The sequence below is a fragment of the Paroedura picta genome, chromosome 5, assembly GCF_049243985.1.
Source record: "Paroedura picta isolate Pp20150507F chromosome 5, Ppicta_v3.0, whole genome shotgun sequence".
NCBI lineage: Eukaryota > Metazoa > Chordata > Lepidosauria > Squamata > Gekkonidae > Paroedura > Paroedura picta.
Window position 1 is genome coordinate 16,283,820 of NC_135373.1, and position 13,322 is coordinate 16,297,141.

Genomic DNA, 13,322 nt, shown 5'->3' on the forward strand with positions numbered 1-13,322 from the left:
TTGGTTAGTCTTTCAGGAGCACTTCTGCCCTGGTAGTGGACCTGGCTCCCCTGGGTGACGGATGGGAAAGTCCTCTAAGCCGCCCCACCAGGTGCTGCAGAGGGGCATGTCCATACGGCAGCAGCAGTCCCACCGCCCTACTTGGCTGGGGGTCCCGGAGAGGCCAGTGGGTGGGGCCCTTAAAAGAAGCCCAAGCCATGCCCTGCCCTGGAGAGCCCTTCCCTTGGGTGCCACAGGAGCAGAGCAAGCGGGAAGAGCCCAAGGAGGGCGGGGGGCCTCCGGGAGCCCAGAGATCGGTCCCCTTGGAGAAAACAGCTGCTTTCACGGGGGGGGGGGGCTCTAGACATGATGCCCTGCTCTCCTCTGGCTCCGCCTCCAGATTTCCCATCCCGGAGTTGGCACCCGCGGGCGGTCCTCCTAGCCACTGGGGGCTTCACCCCGTCGGGGCGCCAGGGAGTTGCCGTCGCGGGTTGGCAAGTGGGTGGCCAGGGGCTTGCGATCGTCGCGCACTCTGCACATGGCCAGAGGCGCGCTTGGCCCCGGCGCAGCCGCCTCGCAGGAGGTCTTTGGCGGCCGCCCGCCCTCAGGAGGCGCGACCCGGGCGGGGACGGACGGAGGCTGACCGGTTGGTCGCCGCCGGGCTCCTCCCCTCGGCCCCCGCCGGGCGGAGAAGGGAAGAGCGGCGGAGCGGCGGGGAGAGGCGAGCCGGCCGAGGAGCGCGGCCGCCGGGTGAGTGGCGCCCGGGCGAGGGGCCGGCGGCGGGGGGGGGGGGGGCGGCTGCGGCCCGCTGAGGACTAGCCCCTTGGAGGGGCGGCCAAGAGGCCTGCGTGCGGCGGCTGCCGGGCTGGCTGGGCGAGCGGGCCCGGAGCGACGAACGGGGAAGCGCCCCGGAAAGGGCTCGCCGCGCCTCCCCCGGGTGGCCCGGGACGGCGCTCTTCTCCGGCCTCGCCTCGGGGCGGCGGGCCCATTTCTTTCTCTCTGTCTCCGTCTGCTCTTTGCCTCCAGGAGCCCGCCGCGCCCTGCCCGCCCGCCCGCCCGCCTGCCCATGGCCGTGCCCGCCGCCCCGTGACCTTTGCCCGCGCCTGGCCCGCACCGGACAGGGCCCCGCCATGGCTCCGGCCGCCGCCGCCGACCGGCCCGGGGACAGCGTCTCATGGCGGAGGAGGCCGGCCCCTCGGAGCCCCTAGGAGTGCCGCGCCGCGCCATGGGCCGCGAGAGCTGGGAGCCGGGCCCGCCGGGAAGCTGCGGGCCCGCCGTCGGGGGGCTGCTCTGGCTGGCGCTCAGCAGCCCGGTGGAGGCCAAGCGAAGGAGGCCCGAGAACGGCGACGCGGAGGGCCCAGGGCTCGCCAAGCGCCAGCGGGCGGCAGCGGAGCCGGGCCCCGGGCGGGTGCCGGTGGGCCAGCTGGCGCTGGACTACGTGGTGCCGTGCCTGGGCTGCTACGGCATCTGCGTCAAGGACGGCTTCCTGGGCGAGGCGCTGGGCGCGCAGATCCTGGCCGAGGTGGTCGGCCTCCACCAAGGCGGCAAGCTCCGCGACGGGCAGCTGGTGAGCGCCAGGACGGTGCCCTCCCGCAGCATCCGCGGCGACCAGATCGCCTGGGTGGAGGGCCGGGAGGTCGGCTGCCGCGCCATCGGCGCCCTCATGGCCCGCGTGGACGAGCTCATCCTGCACTGCGCCGGCAAGCTGGGCGGCTATGACATCACTGGCCGCACCAAGGTGAGATGGGCCAGCGGGGCCTGCAGGGTGGGCGAGCTCTCTGGGCCCCAGCCCCTCTCCCAGCGCGGGTTTCCAGGCTCCTCCTGCACAGTGGGAGGCAGAGGTCTGGCTGCACTGATCTCTGGGGGAGCTGGCCCTAAATCACAAAGCCACACAGCCCTTTTTTCCTCTCCCGCACATGGGGACCCTGTCGCCTGGCCTGTGGGGCAGGGGAGGGGACACAAAGAACTGCAGCCTGTGAGACCCTCAGCCCCGGGGGCACAGCAGAGGGGAGTGCTCCCTTGACCCTGGATCCCTTTTGCAGGCTCCTCCCAGGTGGGCCAGGGGAGAATGGCGTAGCAGATGATGTTGCGTTGGGAGGGGGCTGCATGTCCTCTGGGGTGGGGGTGGGGACTGAGCACCGCCCCACCTCATGCTGGGCTTCACAGAGCCCAGATTACGAAACTGATATGGGTGATGCCAAGCAGAGGCCTGGCAAGACTTCCTCTGAGCATGCATAAGGCACAATTCCATCAGGCCAAGAGAATGCAGCCCAGGCTTGCCTGTTGCTTAAAGTTAAGGGGCTTAGCCTCTCCCACAGTTCAGAATGTGCAATTCCGCTTCTTGCCTTGCCCAATGCGTCTGTTCTTTCATGCTCTGCAAAGGTGGCTCTTCCTGCCCCCCTGCCCCCCCCCCCACCTCCAGTTGCTCCTGGCTCAGCCTGATCACAAAACATTCCCGCAGGAGTCCAGGGCTGGAGGTCTCTGCTGCAGAGAAGCTGCTAGGCTGACAGGCACACGTGTGTCTAAGCATGTGCAGAGAAGGAATTTTGTATCCACAGCCAGTCATGTGTCGTTGTGTCCCCCCCCCTCCACACGCACACACTCTGGTGCCAGACGTGACACAGGTGCTGCCCAGCTGGTGCCATTCCTTCTGCTGCGGCTGTTTTTCAAAGGGGATTGGCCTACTGGGCTTTGGCCAAGAGGGAGTCAGGGGTTTTTAGGCCAGGAGGAAGAGTCAGCGGAAGTTGACGGCCATCCTCACCTTCCCCCCCCAATCCGTGGGCAGAGTGCCCTATCCCCCCCCCCCCGCTGATGCCTGTAAAGGGGGGGAGCCCATTTACTTCCTGCTGGGGTTGTCTAGGCAACTGCAGGCAAATCCGTCTCCAGAGGAATGGTTTCCCGTGGGGATTGTTTCCTCTTGTGTGCTACCCTTTGACCCCAGAGCACCACTTGCTCCTGTGTCATCGTCCCCCCCCCCACAAAGCCACAATTGCCCTGGTTCTTCCGCCTGGCCCAGCCTCCAAACATCTGTGCAGTGGGGCTGCTTCTCAGGCAGGGGGGACCTTTCCTGGGGCCAGCATGTGTGCGTTTCCCCCATTGAGCTGCATGGGGACCTGGGCTCTGATGCATTGAGGCCAGGGTCCAAACTGCTAGAAACCCCCCTCCCCCCCCCCCCCGTGCCTCCCCATCCCGAAAGCTTCTCAGCCCTGCATCTCATTGGCGACTAGTAGATTTCCCTGAAATCCATGAGGGGGGGGGGATGTTCTTAGCCCACTCAGCAGCTGTGGGGCAGATCCTTGCGGGGCAGGGGCAGGGCTTGCTGAGGTCCAGACTTGCCCAAAAAGGCCCTCTCTAACCTGGCTGCCCCTCCCATTTGTTCTAGCACAGTTTGTTCTCCAAGAGGGATTCCTTCCCAAGTAAAAGCCACGGGAGGGCAGATATATTTGCTAGAAAACAACCTGGGAGACATTGGAATAGTTGCCCGCCCCCAGACCTTCCCCCCCCCCCCCCGCTCGCTTCTGCAGTGGCCCAGGTTTGGGATGGGGGGGGGATGGGGTGCAGCCAGTCACAAGATCTGCCTTGCAGGGGCTGACTTCCCAGGAGAGAAAGTGATCCACGTTTTCCAGGAAGAGTTGGGCTGGTTTCAACTCTTCCTGGAATTCCTGCAGGCCTCCGGCTGCGTCCCCCCTCCCCCCCTCCAACCATGTGGAGCAAGGATCCCTGAGAGTTGGGGATGAAGCTGCCCAGGGATGAAGCTGCCCCCCCCCCATTTGCTGCCACGTTGCCAAGGATTCTTAGTTGTGGCTGTTTGGAGCATTCGCTGGCAGGGGCTCATGGGAATTGTAGTCCATGGACATCTGGAGGGCCGCAGTTTGACTAACTCTGGAGGAACCAATATTTGGGATCCCTCCCCCCATTCTGTGTGAGTGGTAGCTTTTCTGTGACCAGACCAGGCAGGGAGGATTTGGGGGGGGGGTCCTGCATCCTTCCCCCTCCCTCTGTTTCTTTTAATGGAGCCCCAGGGGGCATGGGATACAAATCTCCACTCGCTGACACTAGTGCCTGCCCCTGCGAGGCCTTTGTGAGCCCCGGATTTCTCTCCCATAAAAAGACTGAATGAAGAATTATTTTTGTCACCTGCCCTTCCTGGTGAGCTCAGAGCGGGTGACAATGGGAATTAAACCATCAGCGGCACTGAGAACCACATCACAACAATACAGCTGGTAGAAACAGTTTATATTTCGGTAGCCCCCAATTAATTTGGCTGCCTTGTCCCAGCTGGCCCCTTGGTGGGAGTGTAAATGTGGGGTGGGGGAGGGATGGTGGCTCAGGGGGAAGGAGGGACCCTTTAGCTCCATATCTGGGATCTGCGGTTGGGGGTGGGGAGCAGCCTTTTGCCGTCCCCTCCCGGCTCACCTGTCCTGCTCTGGTCTCAACCCCCAGCCCTCCCCCAGATGCCCCCCCCCCCCAGCGAGAAGGAGCCTAGGCGGGCGGGGATACCTCAGTGGCTCCTCCCGCGCTGTCTCCTTTGTGGACCGCAGAGCGGCTGTGGGGCTGGGGAGGCGTGCCAGTGCGGTGTCCTCGGGTGACCCTGCGAGGATGGCCCACGTGGGCCGGTGGCCCGGTTTGGAGCGGATCCTGCGTCACGGGGACTAGATGTCCTCGGTGCTCCGGGAACAGGACGCTCCAGCATTTAACAACGGAGGGGGGGGCTGTTTTCCCCCTCCTTCCCCCCCCCACTTCTGCGGTGTGGATTGGCTGCTGTTCTTCTTGGGAGGAGAGGAGGGAAGGAGCTGGTGGCATCTTGAGGCAGCCCCAGCCTGGATCTCAGAGCAGCCGCTGGAGATCTTGCCACTGACTGTATTTTTTTTTGGGGGGGGGGGGACGGGGACAGGACACAGCTGTTCTCCTGGGCTGCCCTGCTGGCTGTTCCCCCTCCCCCCATTAGCTGGCAGCAACCTGTTCTCTCTGCTCCCCCCTTTTTTACAAAAAAGCCCTTGTTAATTATCTGCGATCTTGTTACCTGCAATCGAGATTTTTGACCCCCCCCTCCCCCCTGTGCCCCAATTACTGTCAAGGCTCTACAGGGGTAGTCAAACTGCGGCCCTCCAGATGTCCACGGACTACAATTCTCATGAGCCCCTGCCAGTGTTAACTGGCAGGGGCTCATGGGAATTGTAGTCCATGGACATCTGGAGGGCCGCAGTTTGACTACCCTTGAGACTTTATTTCTGGCAGGTCGTGACTCTCTTTCTCAGTGGTCTATTAGCTCTGGGATTGTGCAGTGGTGAGTGCCTCTGAGCATGGGCAGAGTCCCTGTCGTTGTTGACAGCCTTTGCAGAGGGCACTGAAGGCAGGGTTGCCAACTGCCAGGAGGCAGCTGGAGATCTCCCGCTATTGCAGACGCTCTCCAGATATCCGTTACCCTGGAGAAAATGGCTGCTTTGGAAGGCGGGCTCTAGGGTGTCATGTGTGTGCTGAGGCCCCTCCCCTCCCTCCTCAAGCTCCACCCCCAACTCAGAGCTGACCGCCCTCTTTGAAGGGTGCCTTTGGGCTCTGCTTCTCAAGGCAGGTGTTCTTGGGCACCGGGAGGTGGGAGGTGGGCTCCCCAGAGGACAGAAGGGCCAGCTTCTCAGCTTGGTGGGAAGGTTTGCTCAGTGGAGACCCTGTACTCTGTATCAGGACATCTTAAGGCTTAAAGGGGTGGAACTCTGAGCCTACACAGAGTGCCAGCAATACTGGTTTATATCAAAGTCCTGGCATGTTTAATTTTGTACACGGTGCATGCAACCTTTTGCGTTCTGTTCCCACTGTTTGCCCCCTTCTCACTCCCTCCCCCTGCATTTCATTTTCCGTGGAAGTGGAGGCAGACTTGGTGGTCCAGCCTGTGTCCCCGCAAGGGCCTCCTTCTCTTTGCTGAGGCGAACACAGCCTGGGGGCCCCCATGGATCTGCGAGCCCTCTCTGTCCCTGGCAATGAACCCCCTCCTCTCTCACCCCCTCCCCTCCAGGCCATGGTGGCATGTTACCCCGGCAACGGCATGGGTTATGTGAGGCATGTGGACAACCCCAACGGGGACGGACGCTGCGTCACCTGCATTTATTACCTAAACCGGCAGTGGGATAGCAAGGTAGGTTGCTGCATCTGAGGAGGACCCCTTTGCACTGATCACCCCCCCCAAACACACACACACACACACACACACACACACACACACACACACACACACACACACACACACACACACCCCTGAGTCTCCTGCATGGCCCCAAAGATGCAAGCGGGCTCCCACCACACCCCTCACCTCCTGTCCCCCCCCCCTCCTGCCTCCCGGATTTGTCCCAAGTTGGACCATCAGTGGTCCAGGATGCCTGGGCTCTGCAGAATTTGGACTTGCACCAGGTAGCCTCTGACCCAGGGACTCCAGGGTGGTTGTCGGAGAAGTTACAGCAGAGTGCAGGGTGTTTGAGGCACTAACATAACCAGGGTGTGCTCCTGAGCATGCGCAGACTGCCGTTCAACACTGAGGGAGCTGATGTCCTCCATGTGGGTCATGGGGGAGGGCATCCAGGCAGGGATGTGTGGGGGAGGAATGGGTGTTCTGGGTGTTGTGGGTCCCATGGGTCTGCCTCTGCATGGATCAGCTGGAAGGCCTTTGGCCTGGGAGAGGAAGGGACGGGCACTCTGGCTGGGCTGTTTCTCGGGGTCCTCGTGTTTCCCTCAAATAAGCTCTCATTAGATTCTAACAATGGCTTTCAGAGTCTCCTTCGGGATTTGAACCTGAGGAAATTGGGTCTGGGAGCATTACTGGAGGGGGGAATGGCCTGTGTGTTTGTGGGGTGACCCCCTCCAGGCTTCCAAAACCATCTGGGAGGGGCAGTGGCTAGGCCAGGGGTGGGCAAACTGTGGCCCTCCAGATGTGCAGGGGCTCATGGGAATCATAGTCCATGGACATCTGGAGGGCCACGGTTTGCCCACCCCTGGGCTAGGCACTAGAGCTGCTGCTTAGCATGCAGAAGGCCCCAGGCTCTGTGGCCAGTGAACAGGACCAGGTAGGAGGAGATGTGGACCATCTTTCTCTGCCGGAGACCCTGGAAAGCAGCTGCCAGTCTGAGTAGACAGCACTGGCCTGGATGAACAGCTGGTCTGACCTGGTAGAAGGCCGTAGAAGGGGTCATGGCTCAGTGGCAGAGCCTCTGCTCAGCATGCAGAAGGTCCAGCTGAAAGCTATCAGGCAGGAGAGAGACTCTGGAGAGAGGCTGCCAGCCTGACGGACAGCTGGCCTGGTTCATTGGAAGGTGGCTTCCTGTTCAGCCCCCTCCCCTTCCACAGGAGTCCGGGGCTGTAACTGTTTGGGACATTACCCTTCATTTCCACCCTCGGCATCACAGCTGACCCCTCCCCAGCTCTGTGGGGCACTCTCTGTGTGTGGGTGGTGCTGCTCCCCCTCTGCCCCGTGACGGGCAGTGCCAACGGGCCCAACTGCTGAAGAAGCTTGTTTCCCCCCCCACTCCCAGGTTCATGGTGGGATCCTGCAGATCTACCCGGAAGGGCGGCCAGTCGTTGCCAACATCGAGCCCATATTTGACCGGCTTCTTCTCTTCTGGTCGGACCGGCGCAACCCCCATGAAGTGAAGCCGGCCTACACCACGAGGTGAGGGGCACCATCCCCTGGGAGGCCTCTCTGGCTTGGCCCTTGGGTGGGGACTGATTTGGATCGGGACCCTGGGGAGCGAGGAGGAAGGGGCTTCAGCCTTCCTGGGGGGGCTCTTTCCTGACCTGAAACGGCTGGGAGGGGACTCTGTTAGAGAAACGTATTAACAGTCTGTCAGAGGGTGTAGTGATGGCCACAGGCAGAGACAGCTTTAAAAGGGGACTGGCTAGATTCAGGGAGGCAGTCAACCTCTGAATCCCAGACTAAGGAGGCAACAGTGGGGGAAGGCCTGATGTTGCCCCTCCAGAGGAACTGGCTGGCCCCTGTGTGAGACGGGAGGCTGGACTAGATGGACCCTCTCCCTGGTCTGACCCAGCAGGGCTCTTCTTGTATTCTTCAGGGGAAGGCCTCATGTTCTCTGCCCTGTGGCTGGACCTCCAGGGGAACTGGCTGGCCCTTGTGTGAGACAGGAGGCTGGACTGGATGGACCCTCCCTGGTCTGATCCAGCAGGGTTCTTCTTATAATCAGAGAAGGCCTTGGCTTCTCTGCCCTGTGGCTGGACCTCCAGAGGAACTGGCTGGCCCCTGGGTGAGACGGGAGGCTGGACTGGATGGACCCTCCCTGGTCTGACCAAGCAGGGCTGTTTTGATAACCATGTATCCCAAACACAGCAAAGAGTGCCCCCTGGAACTTTCTGGTCAGAGGAAAAATTGGGGATGGGGTCTCAACTCCTCCTCTTGCCCTCCATGATCCTGGCCCAAATTTTGCCCCCATACACCTGAGAACATGCGGAAGAGGTAAGGAAAATGTCATTTGTGGTTTGGCACCCAGAGGGAGAATTATCCTGGGCCCTGATCCGCAGCAGGTGTCTCTTGCACATCCTGCACACAAGGAGCTACCCAAGCAGGAGTCCAACACATCCATCCATCTCTTGCCCCCCAGGTGTGCTCACTGATGCCTTACTCTGGAGAAGGCCGGCCCTGCTCCGGCGTCTGCCGACCTCTTCCCTTGTGCTTCTTTCTTTCGCAGGTACGCCATCACGGTCTGGTACTTTGATTCCAAAGAGCGGGCAGAAGCCAAAGGGAGACACCGGCTGGGTATGTGAAGGCGGGGGCGGTGGGGGGTCCGGTCCTGGTTGGGCTTGGTCCTGCTCACAGGAAGGGCAGGGCTACGTAGGCGTGTGATTCTGAGCACTGTCCCCCTTCTGACCAGCCCCCGTTGGCTCGATCTCGAAACTCATCCATTCATGTGATTTCTCTCTCTCCTGTCTCCCCATGGGGCTTCTGTTTTCTTCCTGTCCCTTGCACCCTCACAACAACCCTGTCAGGTAGGTCAGGCGGAAGGTGTGTGACTGACCCAAAGTCACCAGCAGTCCTCTGTGGCAGAGGGTGGAGTCGAATTTGAGTCCCCTTTTCCTAGGCCAACACTTTAACCACTGCCCCACCTGGGCCCTACATAATCCGGGGCTTCCTGGTGAGGTTGGGTCTTGGCATTCTGTGTGTTTTGCATTGTCCCTCCTGAGATCCTTAGCTTGGTGGGCCAGGTGGATTGTTCTCAAGCCCTTGTGGTCCTAGACCTGGCGGAGGAGCTGCGGGGGACCTCGTCAGGTGGATTTCCCCGTGAGCTCATAGCCCCTTTGGGCACCTCTCAAGTCCCCATTGCCGCTGCCCACCAGATTCCCCCTGGAGCAGGCAGCAGTCTCTGGGGGGCTCCTGGGCCCATCTCTTGTTGTTCTACTGCAGACCCACAGAGCTGCCCTTGAAACATTTCTCGGCCTGTCCTACCTCACAGGGCGATTGTGAGGATAAAACGGAGGAGAGGGGGATTACGTGAGCCGCTTTGGCTTGCTAGTAGGTGAAAGGCTCCTGCTAATATATATAATGAAGCCAATCAGTAAAGGAAGACAGACTTTTAAAGAACTGGGCAGCTGCTAGCTCTAGGCCTTGCCTCAGTCTGAGAGAATTGCTCCTGCCCCGTCCCCCTCCGCCCGCAGCCATGCTGATTTGATTTGGGGCTGGGAAAGGCCTCCCCCCATTTCTCGGGGCTCAGAGTGCGAGGGAGACCCAGGGTCTCTGATCATTCAGTCCCAAGAGCACAAGGTTGCAAGTTGCAACTAGGCTTGTGCACTTCGGCCGCTTTGGAGGTCGTTCAAGCGAAGCAGCCAAAGCACGCAAGCCTAGTTGAGACCCTCACCCCCCCCCCAGCAGGCGTGACATGGCCTCCCACTCTTCTTTCCCGCAGCGACCGCCCAAAAGGACATCCCGCCTCCCACCCTGCAGACCGGCGGCCCCACTTGACAGTCGGCCGGAAGATGTCCTGGAGCCCAGACCGCCAGAGATGCCTGGCTCTCCTTGGCCATTTCAAGCCGTGCGTTGCCGCTGCCTTTGCCGCTGCCTCCGCCGCCAGTCATCTGCTGCCCCGCCCCCCATCAGGTGCAGGGGGAGGGTCCATCGCCCCAGTCCAGGAAGTGGAGGGGCCTTCCCAGAAGAGCTGAGCCCGGAGGAGAAATTTGAGGGGGTGTCGTGTCTGGGCCTCGCTTCGAGAGATGCAGGCGCTCTGCTAGGGGCCCTTCTTGCTTTCTTGTTCCAATAGGGGGGCCGTCTGTAGGTGCCCCCCCAAATGGCAGGGGCCTTTCGGTTCCCCCCAGAGCTGCTGCCCTTGCTTAGCCTGCTCACGTCGATCCATCAGTCAGTTGAGAGAGCAGGGAAGCCCGAGAGGGGGATGGGACCGCCGAAGGGGGTTGCAGAGGGGACGGAATAAACATTACCTCATGGAAGTGGCTTCCCCTGGTCCGTTTGTTGGAGGCGGTGGGAGGGAGATTCAGGACAGCCAAGCACGAATTGGGGAACTCACTCCTACAGGATGTGGCAACGGAGACTGACTTGGGAAGCTTTAAAAAGGGAGTGAACAAATTGGGGTTGAGAGCCAGCATGGTGACGTGGTCAAGCATGGCAGCCTCTCATTTGGAGAACCGGGTTTGATTCCCCACTCCTCCATATGCAGCCAGGTGGGTGACCTTGAGCCAATTACAGTTCTCTCAGGGCTCTCTCTGTTCCACCTCCTTCACAGGGTGACTGTTTAGGGGCAATGAAGGAAAAGTGGTCTCTAAGCTGCTTCGGACTCTTTCAGGTAGTGAAAGTGGGACATTAAAAAATCAGCTCTTCCTCCTCCCCCTCCAGTTGGGGTTCTCAATGGCTACCAGTAGCAGAGGCAGGATGCCTCTCTAAAGCTGTCCTGAGTGAGACAGGAGGCAGGACTTGATGGGCCTTCAGTCAGATCCTGCAGGGCTCTTCTGATGTTCTTATGAGGGGGGGAGACAGCTGCACTTCCCTCTGAGTGGGATTGGAAGAGCATCTCTCCAGTTTTGGGACCGGGTCAGGTCTCCTGGGGTCTTTTTGTTGCTGCGGAGGCCCAGATTTGGGTGGGCTGACTGCCCCTCCAGTCATTTTTCACAAGATGCTACGAGTCCTGAGGAGCCAGGCCCACACCGCAGGAGGGTTTTGTTCAAACTGGGTGGCTGCTCGCCGTTCCCCATGGCCAAGGAGGGAGGTGCCCCAAGCCGTTTGCTCCTCAAAATGGGCATCTGGTTGCTGTGAGTAGGAGGAAATTCTAAAGAGCTGCCCCTTCCTGGCTGGAGGCAGAGAAACCGCCTCCCCCCCCCCCCATGTGCATTTGTGCTCAGTTCTCCCCCCCCCCCCCCGGCCCAGCATGCATGTTGGTGCCCCAATTGGCTGGATGAGCCCCAGGTCTGCCAGGCTCAACTTCTGCAGTGGATGTGGGCAGATCTCTGTTGGCCTCATGTGCAGGGTGGGGTTGGGGTGGGGCAGAGGGCTGGAGGTGCTCCTCAGACTCTTAGGGGCTGGGGCTGCTTTGTCCCGCCAGGCAGGAGCCTGCATCGTGGCCTGACCGATCCAGAGGGTGGACTGTAAACTACGCTTGTGGCCAAAGGGAGCAGGAGGCCCTGTGGGTACCTTCCACACCGCACTGTGCCACTTCTCGGGCCTCTGGCTTTTGCTCGGCCTCTTCCGGCCAACTCCTGTAAGGAGGGAGGAATACGGGAATGGAAGGGGCAGGGAGGTGGGGGGCTCTCCACTGAGCCGCCTTGCCAAAGCATCCGCAGATTCAGAGGCCTTATCTGGGGGCGAGGAGGCTCCTTCTTGCCTGATGCCTCTTTGGTTCCTTGGGAAGTGGAGAAGAGGAAACTCACATGGTGAGGCTTAACTGGACAGTGTCCCCATCTGGTCACCTCATCAAGGAAGGATGTGACAGAGTTGGGAAAAGTACAGAGGGGGCCACTGAGATGATGAGGGGGCTGGAGCCCCTTCCCTAGCCTGGAGAGTTTGGGACGTTTAGGAATGAGACCGCCAAGGACATCCAATGACCCTGACGGGCAGTAGGTTTGAGATGGATCAGAGGAAAGACTACTTGACACAGAGCTATTCAAAGTGGAATTCACTGCTAGAGGATGGAGTGACGACCACAGGAATAAACAGCCCTCAAAGGGGATTCAATAATGGAGGATGGGTTTGTCAGCGGCTACTAGCCATGGTAGTAGAGCCTCTTGTGGCGCAGAGTGGTAAGGCAGCCGTCTGAAAGCTCTGCCCATGAGGCTGGGAGTTCAATCCCAGCAGCCGGCTCAAGGTTGACTCAGCCATCCATCCTTCCAAGGTCGGTAAAATGAGTACCCAGCTTCCTGGGGGGTAAACGGTAATGACTGGGGAAGGCACTGGCAAACCACCTCGTATTGAGTCTGCCATGAAAACGCTGGAGGGCGTCACCCCAAGGGTCAGACATGACTTGGTGCTTGCACAGGGGATACCTTTACCTTTACTAGTCATGGTGTCCATATTCAGAGGCACTAGTGCTCTGAATCCCAGGGTCAGGAGGCAACATCAGAAGTCCTCAGCCTCTGTCCTCTTGTTGGCCCTCTAGAGTGAGACGGGAGGCTGGACTGGATGGACCCTCCCTGGTCTGACCCAGCAGGACTCTTCTGATGTCCTTATGAAGGCCTCGGCCTCTCTGGCTGGTGGCTGACCCTCCGGGGGAACTGGCTGGCCCCTGTGTGAGGCGGGAGGCTGGACTAGATGGACCCTCTCCCTGGTCTGACCCAGCAGGGCTCTTCTTATATTCTTATCGGGGAAGGCCTCAGCCTCTCTGCCCTGTGGCTGGACCTCCAGGGGAATTGGTTGGCCCGTTTGAAGCAGGATGTTGGACTAGAGGGACCGTCCCTAGTCTGACCCAGCAGGGCTCTTCTTGTATTCTTATCAAGGAAGGCCTTGGCCTCTCTGCCCTGTGGCTGGCCCTCCAGGGGAACAGACTGGCCCCTGTGTGAGGCGGGAGGCTAGACCAGATGGACCCTCCCCCTGGTCTGACCCAGCAGAGCTCATTGGATCCTCTATGGCAGCAGTTCTCAACCCGGGGGTCGTGACACCCCCAGGGGTCGTTCCCGGGGGAGTGGCGGTGGCGGCCTCTGCGCCACCTCGGAGCTCACCGAAGCAGCACAGAGGAGGCCGGCGCCATTCTGCCGCTGCCACTCCAGCCACTGCCGCCAGCTCCCCTGCAACGCTGGGCTCTGAGGTGGTGCAGAGGCCAGCGCCATGCCACCACCGCTCTGGCCACCGCTGCTCAACACCCCCATGATGGCGGCATCTGCACATGTGCACTGTCACAGTTGCGCATGCTCGCACA

At 60.7% G+C, this 13,322-nt stretch overlaps 1 protein-coding gene across 5 annotated transcripts; it reads left to right on the forward strand.

The window, feature by feature from the left end:
- Positions 1–577: 577 nt before the first annotated feature.
- On the forward strand, positions 578–10,410 carry LOC143837147 (prolyl hydroxylase EGLN3-like). Of its 5 annotated transcripts, XM_077336669.1 has the most exons (6): positions 581–729; positions 1,006–1,717; positions 5,990–6,109; positions 7,497–7,633; positions 8,664–8,731; positions 9,876–10,410. In XM_077336669.1, the coding sequence occupies exons 2-6, from the start codon at positions 1,154–1,156 to the stop codon at positions 9,929–9,931; spliced, it is 945 nt and encodes a 314-aa protein (XP_077192784.1). In that variant the 5' UTR covers positions 581–729; positions 1,006–1,153; the 3' UTR covers positions 9,932–10,410. The 5 variants fall into 5 exon arrangements, with proteins under 5 accessions (XP_077192783.1, XP_077192781.1, XP_077192785.1 ...); XM_077336666.1 differs by lacking the exon at positions 8,664–8,731 and having other exon boundaries at positions 579–729; XM_077336670.1 differs by lacking the exon at positions 5,990–6,109 and having other exon boundaries at positions 579–729.
- The last annotated feature ends 2,912 nt before the right edge of the window (positions 10,411–13,322 follow it).

Coding starts and splice junctions, on each gene's coding strand:
- LOC143837147 (XM_077336666.1), top strand. CDS start 1,154: ATGGCGGAGGAGGCCGGCCCCTCGGAGCCCCTAGGAGTGCCGCGCCGC. Junction 1,718..5,989: donor ACATCACTGGCCGCACCAAG/GTGAGATGGGCC, acceptor CCTCCCCTCCAG/GCCATGGTGGCATGTTACCC. Junction 6,110..7,496: donor ACCGGCAGTGGGATAGCAAG/GTAGGTTGCTGC, acceptor CCCCACTCCCAG/GTTCATGGTGGGATCCTGCA.